Below are 13296 nucleotides of genomic sequence, written 5' to 3'. Positions count from 1 at the left end.
CAAGTGGACACGGTATGCGGACCAGCACGCTTAGGGTGCGCGCTTCACGGACTTGAGATCACTAAAAAGAACTGCTCTTGTGCGTTAGATCGGGGAACACCGCCAGCTGAACACACTATGTCAGGCATTCAGATGAGCTATATGCCTCGTCAGAGTAGTGTCATGAAGCATCTGAAATCCCAAAATAGATACATCAAGCTACGAAGAAGAACTTTGTGAATAATGTTGGGAACAAAAAGAGGCTCTGGTGCAAAGTTTTCGAGAAAAGGAAAATTGAAGTCCTGTGCTAAAAACAGGCCGTGAAGTTACACCTTGCTAGCAAGATACAATGTTCGAAATTCAGGAGCCAGCGATAAACCATAGCGACAAAGGCGGCACTTACTCTCTCTTACTGAAGACGGGATATGACTCTCGTGATGCGACTTTGCGTGCGTTTGAAGGGTATTAATTAAGCGCATTAATTAATGCTCGATTCCACATGTACTGACTCAGAAAAAAAGAATTACAGGTCACAATTTAAATTGAAACAAGTACTGAGGGACAAGATCACGTGTTATTTTAGGGCCGGTCGCATAAGAGCTTGCGTTTAACCCATTTATGATTTAACGCTCTGGCCGGATTGTCGCTTGCCGACAATTCAAATTTCGAAGCCACCCCAAGTAATGCAAAACAAAATTGGCGCCTATCCTCGCCTATCTCCCGGCAATCATAGAACTCGGTAACTACAGGCTTCGGCCTATCCTGCTTATTGGATCTGTAAAAATTTTGCGAAGCCTGGAAGTCTTGTTACTCTGGAGACAATCAGCAAGCGTCTGAAGGGATATGAGTAGGTAACGTTTGCTTCTTTCACATGCTATATGGGTTGTACTAGGTGCCGGCCTTAGGTCACTGGAATCACCTGGTATTCTCGAACTTAGGAACCCATCGGGCAACAAAACCGAAGACACAACAGTGCGGTTCCTCCGGCATTTTACTCACCCTATTGGCGGCTTTTAAATAGCTCGCACTGACCATGCACCCGGTATGCCCAAACAGTCTGATTTGCGTAGGTTAGGAGGTTTACAAAATAGCTTTTTGAATTTTTACCCTTCTCTGGAACAATGGCCCGATTTCCAGGTACGATGCTAATGAATATAAACCTGGACCCATAACTGCCTTTCAGGTACCCGACGAGTACTGGGTCAATCCCGATCTTTCCTGATCCGCCCCTCCCTTCCAGAGTCGGCCTTCGGGCGGGATTGGGAATTGGGAATTAAACTCATCCGAGTCCGCCAAGCGTACTATGCCCCGGCTGCTTTTTGTACCGGTATAATTAAGCAAGAGTCAGGCAGAGTCAGGTTTGCTCACCCCGGGGGAGATTATAGTATATTATTTAGGGAATCAATTTTATTCTCCGTCTACAAAGGACTATCAACATCTCTTGAAAGTTAGCGATATCGATGGTATGATATGAGCCAAATTAGACCAAGCGATCGATCGGAGCTGTGTCTCAAACGAGGGATTTTGTGAGGGCGTCTCGCCCAGCCCAGACTCTACCCCATTCAATACGTTTTCCGTGTTTTTGAGTCAGAAAGAATCTATTTTGTACGTCCGTAATAGTTGCTGAACCAAATTTCCTGTATGGAAGCTGTGTCATCAACTGAAAGAAATCAATGTCGATTCTCACTCGCGGCTACAAAGGCCGCGGCACCGAACCAAGGGCCGAGTGGATGTCTAAACATATCATTGACGCGTACTCACGTAGGCTTGAACTGTACACGTAGTGGAGAGCGTCATACCCGGAAGAACCGGGGAACTTCAATCGGTAGCTAAAGTATACCGATGATATCTGCCATATTCGCGAAACTAACACATAATGTTACCCATTCTGTTCATGTTTACCACGAACCATGTGCTTCGAACAGCGCCGAAAAGTTTGGAACGCGGCGCTGAATGCCCTCCAGAACCTCGGCTACGAGAAGTGAATCTGACAGAAGATGGAAACGTGAGGACAATCTACCACAGTAGAAAGGAAGCGCAGTACGCCACTGCCCTGCCCCAACAACATTTGATTCTTCCAAGGGATTTCCGTCATTGTGACACTGAATCCTGACGGTCATGTCACTCCGCTCCGGCGACCTAACGAAGAAGCGAAACGGTTCAGTGTCATTCAAAGGACGTTTTTACTGCGAACGCAGGCAATGCCGCATAGCGTCAGTCAATGGCCGATGCCCGCGACCGCAATGATTCGCGCCCCTCCACAGCGACCGTATTGCTTGTGGAAGCATTCACTTGTAACAGCCTCGAGAGCCACTGCTCGTGTTCTCCCGCAATTGTTCCGGCAATGAGATCTGTAAAGACCCGGGGTCAAGTTAATGTATCAATAATCACACGCTTGAGACGCCCCTGGGCCTGGTCGATCACGATGTCACTAAGGAGGCTGTGCAAGATTTGCAGAAAGCCGCACGGAAGGTATTGTCCGGCGTTTCCAGGCGCGGCTACGTGCACCAATGAAAGGCGGTTGGGCATGCCCGAGCACCGACCATAAAGGAACTCCAGCGAGAACGTAGGGCTACCAGTAGAAAGTTTAGGTTCCCGATGGGGTCCGTCATTGGTGGGGTGTGAACATTGTAGAAGGACTCAGAGTGAGTCAGAGATGATCGCGAAATGATCCTCGAGGAAAGATATATCTGATACCTTTGTGATGAATAATTGCAGAACACAAGAGAGAGGGTCAGAAGTCGTTACCAGAGTTCCGAAAACTTGATCCGATGTATTGTCCCAACACTTCCAAGGAAACCCCGACATGCGGACATGGCACAGCAACTTTTTTGATTCCACCACACCTTTCAAGTTGACAGAACTATAAACACTAAAAGAGAGTTATCTTTGATTCAGGAAGCGGCCCTGGATCTCCAAGAAAAGAGCTACTCACGATTTCATCAAGGAGGGTGAAGCCTATTACACTCTCCGACGAGGATGGACCAAAATGAGTCATGAAGAGAAATGACGGATGACGAAGCCTGACGAAGCATGATCTGATAGTGAATGAAGCGACCCCGAAACCATGAGCGGAAACAGGGTATGGCTGCGAACTATAAGAGGGGGGGATGTTATATGCGATGTGCGTCCCGTAATCGATAGGGTGGATCATCGTAGGCGCGAGGTTGAACATACGGAGGAAGATCCGAAGGAAAGAAGGTGTAAAGTTCACGTGATGGGGACAACCTTTTAATAGATTCCCATATATATCCTAGATCCGGCTGTTCGGTAGCAATCATCGACCTTCACGAATAACCGCTACTGGACACAGCATTGTTACTCAAGGCTTTTCCACAGATTCATAATGCTTAAGGACTGCGGGACTCGGCTCCAAGATCCGCACGAGAACGTTCCGGTACATTCTCCGCACTATATAAGGGCCCTTACCAAGAGAGTCTTGAAACCTTTTGTTACTTGCCTCCGCCCTTCAAGGCAGTCCCTCCATGCAGAAGCTTACTACAGAAACCAAACCTTTGAAGCGCGGTAAAGCTTGTTTAACTTGCAGGTGCGTGTGCTGCGTGTTTTTTCTGACTCAGTACTAATCAATATTTCGAATTTTTAGGTTTTTAAAGATTGTATGTGATTTTCTTTCAATTGTATGCCCCATATGTTGCTAATTCCACTAAACAGAAGTGCGATGGCACAAAGCCGGTCTGTGGCCCATGCCTCCGACATCCGAAGGACGACCCTTGCGAGTACGCCGACAGTCCTCGACGATCCAGGACAAAGGTGTTAGAAGATCAGGTGGCGCGACTCGAGGCTAGGCTGAAAGATTTGGAGCAGCCAGAACAATCTCCATCTGTCACTCTGCACGACCCGTACTCCAATGATCCCTACCATAACGTGCAGATCCCAGGCCTTGCCGGCTACGTCCCATCTACCTCCGATGCGTTTTCGCATAGTCCTTCGTCTCCATATTCGGGGTCGACTTCTTTGTCAATAACGTCTACGCCGCCTCCAGGTGAGACACCCGATTTTGCTCTGGCACTTGCTTAGAAGCTGATCTCATTAAAGGTTCTACCTCACCAATTTCATCTCGGACGGACGCGCCACCGTTCAACGCTGAAGTATGCCCCTTCCTGCTCTTTTCCTGCTTTTGATTCTTACATGCTTGTAGGAACCATCATTACCGGTCATCCGGAATCTGTAAGCTTGACTACGTCTGAAAAAAATTTTAATCGATTAACTGCGCCCCTAGACTTGATCTGTTCTTTTCCTATTCCGCCGAGCTGGGGTTCTTCCTCGACGTCACACGATTTTACAATTCGGCCAATTTGGCTCTACCTCTTGGCCACCATTCACGACCCTGTTCATCGGTCCTATCCGCTGTTTACCTTTGGGGATGCCATTTGTCTTCCCAAAGAGACCAGAAAGCAAACGAACAACCAGTCTGGGCTCACCAGCATCAGTACCTTGCCCGCGCTTTGAAGCATACGTCTGCGGGTCTTACAACCACTCATCCAGACAGATTCCTGCACACGATTCAAGCAGAAGTCCTCCTGGCATATTACTTCCTACGAATAGGAAACTTCCTCGAGGCGCGACGTCATACGGGCGATGCAGTGTCACTCGCAGTTGGGTGTGGGTTGCACAGACTACGCTCTGAGGCAGCTTGGCGGCCTCCAGCCATTTCTGTTGCTTCGTTGATACGTAATGGTGCACCGGTGAGCACAACTACGACACTTCCTCCGCCGCGCGACAGCATCGAGGAGGGTGAACGGATCGACGCGTTTTGGAATGTCTCAATTCTGTCCAAGAACCTAGCAGTAGCGCTAGATTGCCCAACGGACGTGTGCGGGACCCTCGAAGCCCCTGGATTCCAAATAGATACTCCTTGGCCTCTAGACCCCAAAAGCTACCAGGCGGTGCGTTTTCATTCATTTCGTCTATTATCGTTTCCGCAGCACTCACTCATAAACGCAGGGCATATTACCACATCCCACGACGTGCACAGTGCACACCTTCTTGCACCCGACACCTAATTCCGACACGCCTGGGTCCCTTCTAACGTTGACCGCTCAAGCATCCATTTTGCTACACCAAGTGACGTACTTTGCCGGCCAGACCAATTTGGGTAAGTCACGCGAAAATTTTTTTCACCTCTTTTTGGCTGATAGTCTTAGGCCGCAATGTGCAGAACTTTTCGTCATCCTTTCAAATACTCGACCGTCTTATTATTAATGTTCGTCACCGGTTACCTGATCTGTCCGATTTGCCAAGGCAGTCACCTTTTAACGGAAACGTATCAATCTTCTTCGTCCACGCTTTGCTCTACGCTTCGACGATCAAACTTCATGAACTCCTGGTCTCGAATCAGCCTGCATCGAGGCAGGAGTGTGGTGTGGCTGCACGCTCGATGATAAGCTGGGCCTCGTCCATTCTCCAAGACTCGACGTGCACAAATCCGATCATGGGCGTGAGTACCTGTCTATTTTTGCTTGTTTTCCATTCTTCGGACCTTGATATGCTGATTGCTGTTCTTTTTTCTGTAGACGCTCCTGATGATTGCTTGCCAGGCACTCATCGATGAGATTTCCCGCGTGCGGAATCAGGACGGTGAGCAGATAGACTCGAAGGAACATATGGAAGAAAGTATATCTGCGACGCTCCGTCTCGGACTTTCCGTTCTCAATATGTTTTCCCGCGAAAGTCCTCTGATGAGTGAGTATTAGTCGCTCGCCTCAGTGAGTACCCTTTACTTATGCTTTGTTATGGCAGGATATCAACTCACGACTCTACAAGACGTTTATGACACGTTACGATCGTGACGCTTGCGAAGGTAGAGACCTTGACTTGATGATACCATGGGACTTTTTGATACCGCTATCTTCCTAAATGTATTTCTTCTCCTTTTTCCTTTGCTTGTCTTTTTAGTACACCACCAGGATTGTTATTGTACACTTATGTTCTTCTGCTCTCATTATATACGCATTAGACTTTAGACGCATCGCTATCGATCCCCATCGACTCCAAAAGTACGTACCATAAATACTGCAGCCACTTTTCGCTTCGAAAATTAGTATATCACTATGTATCGTTAATCGCCCTCCACTTAATTGTCTTATTGTTCAGATTTACCGTTGACACTGGCTGTCTCGTCACTGTGATCAGGGAACATTGAACCCTAGATATATTAACTAAAGCCGTAATGGTTGATACCGTGATACATCATCACGTATATAGCAATTAATTAAACACCAGAAATTTCAAAAAGAATGCGAGCTGAGATGAGATTCAGCAGCGCCACATAATGCCAGAGCAGAAGTCGACATTAAGAGCAACTCTTCTCTGGCGTCTCAAAACACCGGTCTAATACCACCGAGCGGCTCCACCTCTGCAAACGTTGACTTCCAAACCACGGCTCCTCAGTGCCTCGAGGATACCCAGATCCTCAGCTTCGAGATAATCATACTCGGGCACCATCGACCACGAAAATTTTCTGAACCGCGCTACTCCATGGGCGCCTGCATGACACCGCGATGCAATCATTTCAATCACCGCCGCTCCGCTATCCTCCTCCACACATCTTCCAGATAAATCCAGCGTCTCCAAATCCGGAAGTAAACACTTCCTGCTGTCTTCGCGCACAGTAAGCTCCTCAATGACAGCCCCTGAAACGAATCCCGACCAATCTTCCGGGAGCCACCCCTCTTCGTTCAACACCAGCTCCGTCACAGTCGCAAATGAGGCAAGTCTCAAACACTGCAAGAACTGTTCCTGTCGCATCCGTGTATCACGGAACTCAACCCTTGTCAGTGCGCATTTTGAGCGTTCAAGCCAGGAAGAAAATACGGCTTGCGGCCAGGTCTGGGCGTAAGAATAAATGGTTAGCTCGTGGAGCTCAGGAACCTGGAGCTGGGAGAAGAGTCTGCAGATGTCCGTGTCATTGATGTTGAGTTTGAGAGAGGTAAGGTTGGGTAGGGTTATTAGTCCTGGCGGGGCACGTATGTGGTACTCGGACGCTGGTGGGTAGGCGGTCTCGAGGACACCCATGGTACAGCGAACGAGGTTCTTGCATAGCGAGAAGAGAGCCAGACACGTGTCGACGTAGTTGACGTCGTCGAGCTTTATTTCGGTGAGATGCTCCCACTGGATGAGGTGGTAGTCCTCTAAGCATTGGAATACGTTTATTCCGCTGATTACGAGGCTAGAGAAGTTTGGGGCAGAGGTGAAATAGTTGAGAGCACTGGAAAATTCGTCTGTCATGGCGAGGACTTCGGTGGGTGCGACCAGGGTTAGGTGCATGGAGCGTAGGTTCCGGGGAACGACGACATTGTGTTTTGCTAGGGTACTGAGAGCGAGAGCGCAGCAGAGATGGAGGGATACATGCTGCCATCTGTGTATATGACATAGAAACTTTTGGAGAAGATTGCTGGTCATGACATGGTCTGCTACCCAGTCGCCATTCTGTCTGAGGGAAAATGTTAAGGGGACGTTTTTAGAACGTTCGAGCCATAGAAGTGCCTGAGGAAGAGGCGGATAAGACTTCCCCCAGCTGACGTTAATGGATAGATGCGCCCAGAGCCGCGGCGTGCGAAGGACCCAGTAGCGCCAAGTTCTACACACGACTAGGAGGAGCAATGGTGCGTCGAAGGTTGATGGAGGAGATGGGACGAGATCCGAGGTATGGTAATAGGCGACTTCGCGAAAGTCAGGTAGACAGCGTACGAAAATCTCCTGCCATATTTCCGGGGGTATACGTTGCTGCTCCATGTCGCTTGGCCATGTAGAGCATCCAAGACGCATGTAACTGGGAAGGAGTAAACCGCAGTACTAGATCCTCGAACTGTGGGAAAACACACTCACCTGCGATTAGAATTATCGGAGAGGGAGAAAAGAGGCGGAAAATAATGGGGTAAAATATGAAGGTTGGATCACGTCGTCGCGCTGATTCATATGTGACCTACATAGGGGCATTCGGAGGCAAATTTTCAGAACGATCTCGGGCTTGTGAGACAATGGCTATGTGCCGGTGAGTCTGGGGAATAAGACAACGGTGCGCTGAACTTACAGAAAAAATCCACAGAGAGAGCACAAGAATCAGGTAGTGGCCATGTGCGGCTCCGCATTCACGAATTGACTCATGTCCCGAACTGACTCAGAGCCATCCTAGTCATCGAGATTGGACTCGGTCTCTACGATTGATACAGCACGTATAAGAACCTGGATTCGCATGTAAGTATTCCGTTAGAAAACAAACAACGAGAAATAACTCTCTCATGGAAAGAGACGTACCAGTAGCATTTCAGTCAAGGATGTTGAGGACGAGTTTCGAGGTTTGTGACTTTGCCATTCTTGCGTTATCCATCAGGACCCGCCGGCTCCAAGCAATACTTTAAGGAATAATGGCCTCAGAGGTCAATTCCTGAGGCTACTATCACATGCTCGACTTAGAATTTAGGATACTGGCAATAGTTGATGATAGTAGCAGAAAATTGTCGAAGATAAAAATAGACCTCGGAGCTTACCGAAACAAGACAGCAGACGCCGTGATCCGGATTTTTATTTCTCCCTTCCACGAGGCTACGTAACGTTTACGCTGCTTTGACGCTGTTGGTTCCCGAAGGACCTGCTACATACCTCTGGGGCTTATGATAAACGTCCAACATACTAACATCGACTTGAGAGCTCTACAAGGTCTGATTTATGACCTCCACAGCATAACGAAGGAGCTGGAGTTGTAGATAAGGTTCGGTAGCTTTTAGTGCTGAAACGGCTGCGCATACTAATGGAGCATCAGAACGTCGCACGAGTGACGACTACAAATCCACGGAGTCTCATTGGCGATAGATTGGCGACGTGGGAGCCACCGCAACCTCCTTGGTATGGTTCTTTTTCAACAGGCCAAGAAAGTGTCGTGATAGCCAGTAGCATCGGAAAGCCTTGGTGGCCAACAGTTCGGCCAGCTTACTGCCGGAACTATATCGAGGATAGGCCGGGAATGCGCTGCAATCCGGAGCGAGCCATCTTTGGATATTGTTGACTGTATGGCGAGATTCGGGGGTATGAAGGATCTGAATTGTGGAGATGGTGGTCCGGGAGACGAACGACCGTCCCCGCTTGGACCGGAGTCCGTACCATCCTCCCCGCGACGTTCTCATTTGACGCCCCGCTCGCTCTCAAATCACTGCACCACGCGCATACATCCACGTTATATGCCTCGGGAACACCTCCCTTGATGGTGGGGCGAACAACAACGAAGAACTGCTGTGTCGATGTCTTCCAGCTTGGTATCCTTCCACCTCCCGACCCGACAACCCGAGCCGCTGTGCGTCGCGGGTGGGAGTGCCGTAGTGATGGTGGGTGAAGGAAAGAAAGGAGCGATGAGAGGGCGGAATGGGGAAGCGCGCCCTTTTATATTCGGGAGGCCCGTGCCCGACGGCGGGGAGATCTGCGTGTGATGATCGTGGCGCGTCATAAACGCGTCAAGAATGTCGGTACACTCGTCATCGGCGTCGGCCCGATGCAGGCGTGTAGCGCGGCCTTCACCGATACAACATTCGAGCCACAAACACAGAACGCTTTTCCTGTTAGTCCCATGCCTTTGGAAGTTGCCGCGGCTTTCAACGACACTTCTTGTCATCTCTTGAAGAATGTCAAACAGAAAGGAAGTGTAGCATCGACGTGGCAGTATCGTTTTTTCGGCCGACCGACAAGGAGCAGCGAAGAATACTTATGCTTCGTCGGATCGGATATCCTTGGGCAGGTTGAGATAGGCGCCTGACTCCCATAATGGGACAGCTAAGCGCTGCATATCCGACTCCTACGCCTTCCTTCTCCCCACCATCATGGACATGTACAATCCCCCGAGGTGAGTTTTGCTATGGCGCTATTTTTACCACCTTTTGACGTTGTGCTATCACAGGCCATTGTCTCTCCCACCGCCAAGCTACGATTCTGCCCCTGCGCTTATTGACATACGCTGTTGTTCGCTTATTAGCAGCTCCTATTGACGGACATACCCCGCTGAAGGCACATGTACAAGCAACTCCTACCAAATGTTTACGTATTATCTTGGCGCTTGTCACCGTTCTGGCGTTTCTTGTCTGGCATCTTGGAAGCGACTACACCAACACTCGCCGTACCGATTTCCAAGACAAGATGCATCATCGTGACGATGCGGAACGAGCGAGGAGAATCAGGGACGAGGACATGCAGAGGAATCTAGTACACCAGCAGGAAGATGAGGAGAGGCGACGCGCACATGAAGTAGAGGACGATAGGAGGAGCGGGGTAAGGAAGAGGGAAGAAAGAATTATTCATGCCGGGCTGGTTGCTGTGGCCCATAGAGAGGAAGCTGCGTGCTAAAGAGGATGCGATACTGGCCGACGAGGAGCATAGGAAGCGGTGCAGGCATCGTGTGGTGGGATTTGACGGCGGAGAAGCGATGCTTAGGATATGAAAAGATAATGTATCATGCGAAGCTGCTGAATGTACTAATGCTGAAACAAATCCTCAGAATTATTATACCGCACAGCGGCTACTGTGAACTTTGTACATCGATCTCTACACATCAAACACATCAAACAAGGTAATTATGAGACCGTTTTGCAATACGAAGATCCTTCAGCTTTTTTACTTCCGTTTCATCAGCCATTTTGAACACAGAGAACTTCTCGAACCTTTGGTTCGATGATCTTCGTCCGGCAACCCAATATTGCTCTATCACCGACCGGCGACGCCCTTGCCAACGCCGTAGAGGCGATGTGGTAGAAAGCAGCGTGTACCTGTCTTCCGGCAGCAGGTGCTGGTGGGTGGCGATGATTTTGAATGTATGGCTCTTCCCGTGCACGTCGTCAACAATCAACATTCCGTATCGATCAACACCCTCTGCGCCTCCGACAGCCAAACCTCGCACAAACCCCCTTTCAATACAGTACCCATCGAACAAGTCTCCATCTGCCTCCTCATTACGATCAACCATTGCTGAACAGTAACAGTCTACTGGCATAGGTTCAGTCATGACCTGCCCCCACGACGGTCTCCATCTTTGGCTCGCATTGCCTGGTTCGGGATATAAGAAGAATAACTGTGCTCGATACCATCCCCCCATCACATTCACCAGTGCTATCCACGCGTCCTCGAGAGACTGACTCTCGTAGTACGCTGGTATCATCTTTGATCCAAGGCAAAATGCCAGTCCTGCGACTTTATCCACAGGAACGGTCGACACCCGTTTTTGCATTTGCGATAGTACGTCAAACATACCAAGTCGATGTTGCGACACCGACATTAGCTGTTTGTGAAACCTCGTCAGGATCTTCTTCATATCCTCGTCTACCACCTGAGTGTCACGGTGGAGCGGTCCATCAGGAATATCTCCCGCGATAATCTGATTACGGCCGATCTCCTGCAACGTCCAAGCACGTCGAAACCAACACTGGTCACTTTCCAAGTAGTCTTCCTTGATACTCAAGGGTCGCCCAAGACCACTCAAGTACCAAATCACCACCTCAGAAAATCGGTACACCGCTCCAATGGTAGGCACGTCGAGCTTCCACTCCTCCGCACGCAAATCCTCCCTTGGCCCATCTTTTTGCCTCAAACAAAGTACATCCAGCCATACGTACTCCGCTCCCAGACTCAACATCTCGATGCGGATAAGTTCAAGGTTGGTACCTTTCGGGATGGGAACGGGCCATTCATATCCGTTGATGGGTGTCCATACATCGATGCGATCTCCCTCAGCCGTCCAGGAATGTGATATCGGCCATGGCCATTCACGGGTAATCCACCATGGTACCACCCGATTACTGTATAAATCCCAGACGCGTCGAGGCATGATAAACAGGCTGACGATTCTATTATCTATGACAGCTTCTTGTCGTTCTTTCTCGTCCTCAGCTTCACGTGCGCGTAATTCCTCTTGTATTGTACTCCAGTCTTCGAACCATATTGGGCGGAGATGGGCGTACGCAGTGCCAAAGTCGTAGTCCTTCCTGATACATTCTTCGAGAAGGAAGAAAAGGGATCGGATCCGTAAGGTGTACGAGGTTCCGAGGGTTGTGTTGAGTAGATCTAAGATGCGCTGAATGCCAAGGGTAGCACAAGGGGTGTTGGCAAGAGAGGATGATATTGCGGGCTTTTTGCCGACGTACACCCTTTGCGATGGAACTTTGATTGTCATTCCCGCCTTTCCAATTTCAGTCTCAGAGGAGATCATGATGTCGGGAAGACTGGAAAAGACTCTTTCTCGTTTCAGACGCGCCTAAGATACCTGGAATAGGCTATCTTGCTATTACGTTCATAGTTGATGTACTTACGATGGTCCCTTTTAGCTGTGGAACAACGCTACCCTGCCACCTACTGGGAATACACTTGTATAGAAGAATTTTGAATTCTACTAGGTATAGCCAGAATGAGGACATGAGGCGACAATCAAGAATAGTACTCACATATGATAATTTTCCGACAGAACCTACTACATGTAGTGTCAACTGGAAATTTCCAGCGAGAGGTTTGTTGCATCTTCATAGGTAATCCCGGGATATCACAGGACGAAGACGTGTTCTTAACATGGCGATGTCCTTCATGAAACAGATTTATAATCAAATGAAATCCAAGTTAACCACAATCAGATTTGTCCTGCATCGAAAATGATCCCTGTTTCCGGCGGTTGTACTGGCATGTTCGTCCTCAATAACGGCAGCAGCGGCGACGTTCAAAATAATGAAGCATGCGAAATTCCTATTGAGTCGTAATAAATACGCGCAACCCTAGATACCAACATGTTTTCTGCTCGAAGTAAACTGTTGTAAAGAAAATACGCACAGCGAACTTGAAGGTGGTGGCGCAGTCTGAGTACCTTGAGATGCCGATCTTTGCCGCAAAGCATTGAACACCGGCACCTCGGCACTACATCGAACCGGCCCGCTTCGTCTTCGCTCATGAAGTGCCATAAACAACAGCTTTCAAATATCCTCTCGAACAGTCTTGCTTTTCGCATGTGTCTTTTCAGTCTTGCCACCTGCTGAAGCCACAGGATATGCATTCGGAATCATTCTTCTTGGGAAGGCAGACTTTTGGCTACAGAAGGGCTACAGCATCCTTTTAAGTTCTGCTTGTAAGGTGCCCTCTCTAACACAACCTCCAGTAGCAGCCGGTATATGGTGGCCTTGAATTTGGCTACCTGATATCTGTGCGTGTTTATCTCTTAACCTCGAATGTTCCACGACCGATGATGTCTTTCTTCAGCTGGGAAGACAGAGACTTTTCGCAGTTGGTCCCTCCGCTATGAGTTCGATGACGCAAGCAATATCGTCGTTAGGATGGTCG

General features: G+C 49.0%; 5 protein-coding genes across 5 annotated transcripts; 2 read left to right on the top strand and 3 right to left on the bottom strand.

Moving 5' to 3' along the window:
* Positions 1-1577: 1577 nt before the first annotated feature.
* Positions 1578-3154, bottom strand: EV420DRAFT_1480750 (uncharacterized protein; the record flags this gene model as incomplete). Its single annotated transcript, XM_060469701.1, has 7 exons — positions 1578-1639; positions 1741-1845; positions 1889-2118; positions 2272-2330; positions 2371-2551; positions 2826-2842; positions 2915-3154. The coding sequence occupies 7 exons, from the start codon at positions 3152-3154 to the stop codon at positions 1578-1580; spliced, it is 894 nt and encodes a 297-aa protein (XP_060329589.1).
* Positions 3155-3254: 100 nt separating this feature from the next.
* On the top strand, positions 3255-6185 carry EV420DRAFT_1549845 (uncharacterized protein). Its single transcript, XM_060473433.1, has 10 exons — positions 3255-3526; positions 3584-3596; positions 3652-3982; positions 4036-4088; positions 4139-4167; positions 4220-4886; positions 4945-5095; positions 5145-5437; positions 5514-5682; positions 5740-6185. Exons 1-10 carry the CDS (start codon positions 3465-3467, stop codon positions 5787-5789), a joined length of 1818 nt encoding a protein of 605 aa, XP_060329588.1. The 5' UTR covers positions 3255-3464; the 3' UTR covers positions 5790-6185.
* Positions 6094-8101, bottom strand: EV420DRAFT_516358 (uncharacterized protein). The gene is made up of 3 exons (XM_060482436.1): positions 8033-8101; positions 7828-7983; positions 6094-7771 (listed from the first exon to the last, which is right to left on the bottom strand). Exon 3 carries the CDS (start codon positions 7765-7767, stop codon positions 6331-6333), a length of 1437 nt encoding a protein of 478 aa, XP_060329587.1. The 5' UTR covers positions 7768-7771; positions 7828-7983; positions 8033-8101; the 3' UTR covers positions 6094-6330.
* Positions 8102-9438: 1337 nt separating this feature from the next.
* On the top strand, positions 9439-10371 carry EV420DRAFT_516295 (uncharacterized protein). Its single transcript, XM_060482435.1, has 2 exons — positions 9439-9832; positions 9887-10371. Exons 1-2 carry the CDS (start codon positions 9754-9756, stop codon positions 10327-10329), a joined length of 522 nt encoding a protein of 173 aa, XP_060329586.1. The 5' UTR covers positions 9439-9753; the 3' UTR covers positions 10330-10371.
* Positions 10293-11718, bottom strand: EV420DRAFT_1549838 (uncharacterized protein). Its single transcript, XM_060473432.1, has one exon. The coding sequence runs from the start codon at positions 11609-11611 to the stop codon at positions 10544-10546; it is 1068 nt and encodes a 355-aa protein (XP_060329585.1). The 5' UTR covers positions 11612-11718; the 3' UTR covers positions 10293-10543.
* Positions 11719-13296: the final 1578 nt, after the last annotated feature.

This window comes from Desarmillaria tabescens (assembly GCF_030435595.1).
Source record: "Desarmillaria tabescens strain CCBAS 213 chromosome Unknown EV420scaffold_22, whole genome shotgun sequence".
NCBI lineage: Eukaryota > Fungi > Basidiomycota > Agaricomycetes > Agaricales > Physalacriaceae > Desarmillaria > Desarmillaria tabescens.
The sequence above is the reverse complement of the archived record's forward strand: the minus strand, read 5'-3'. Positions and strand labels throughout refer to the sequence as shown.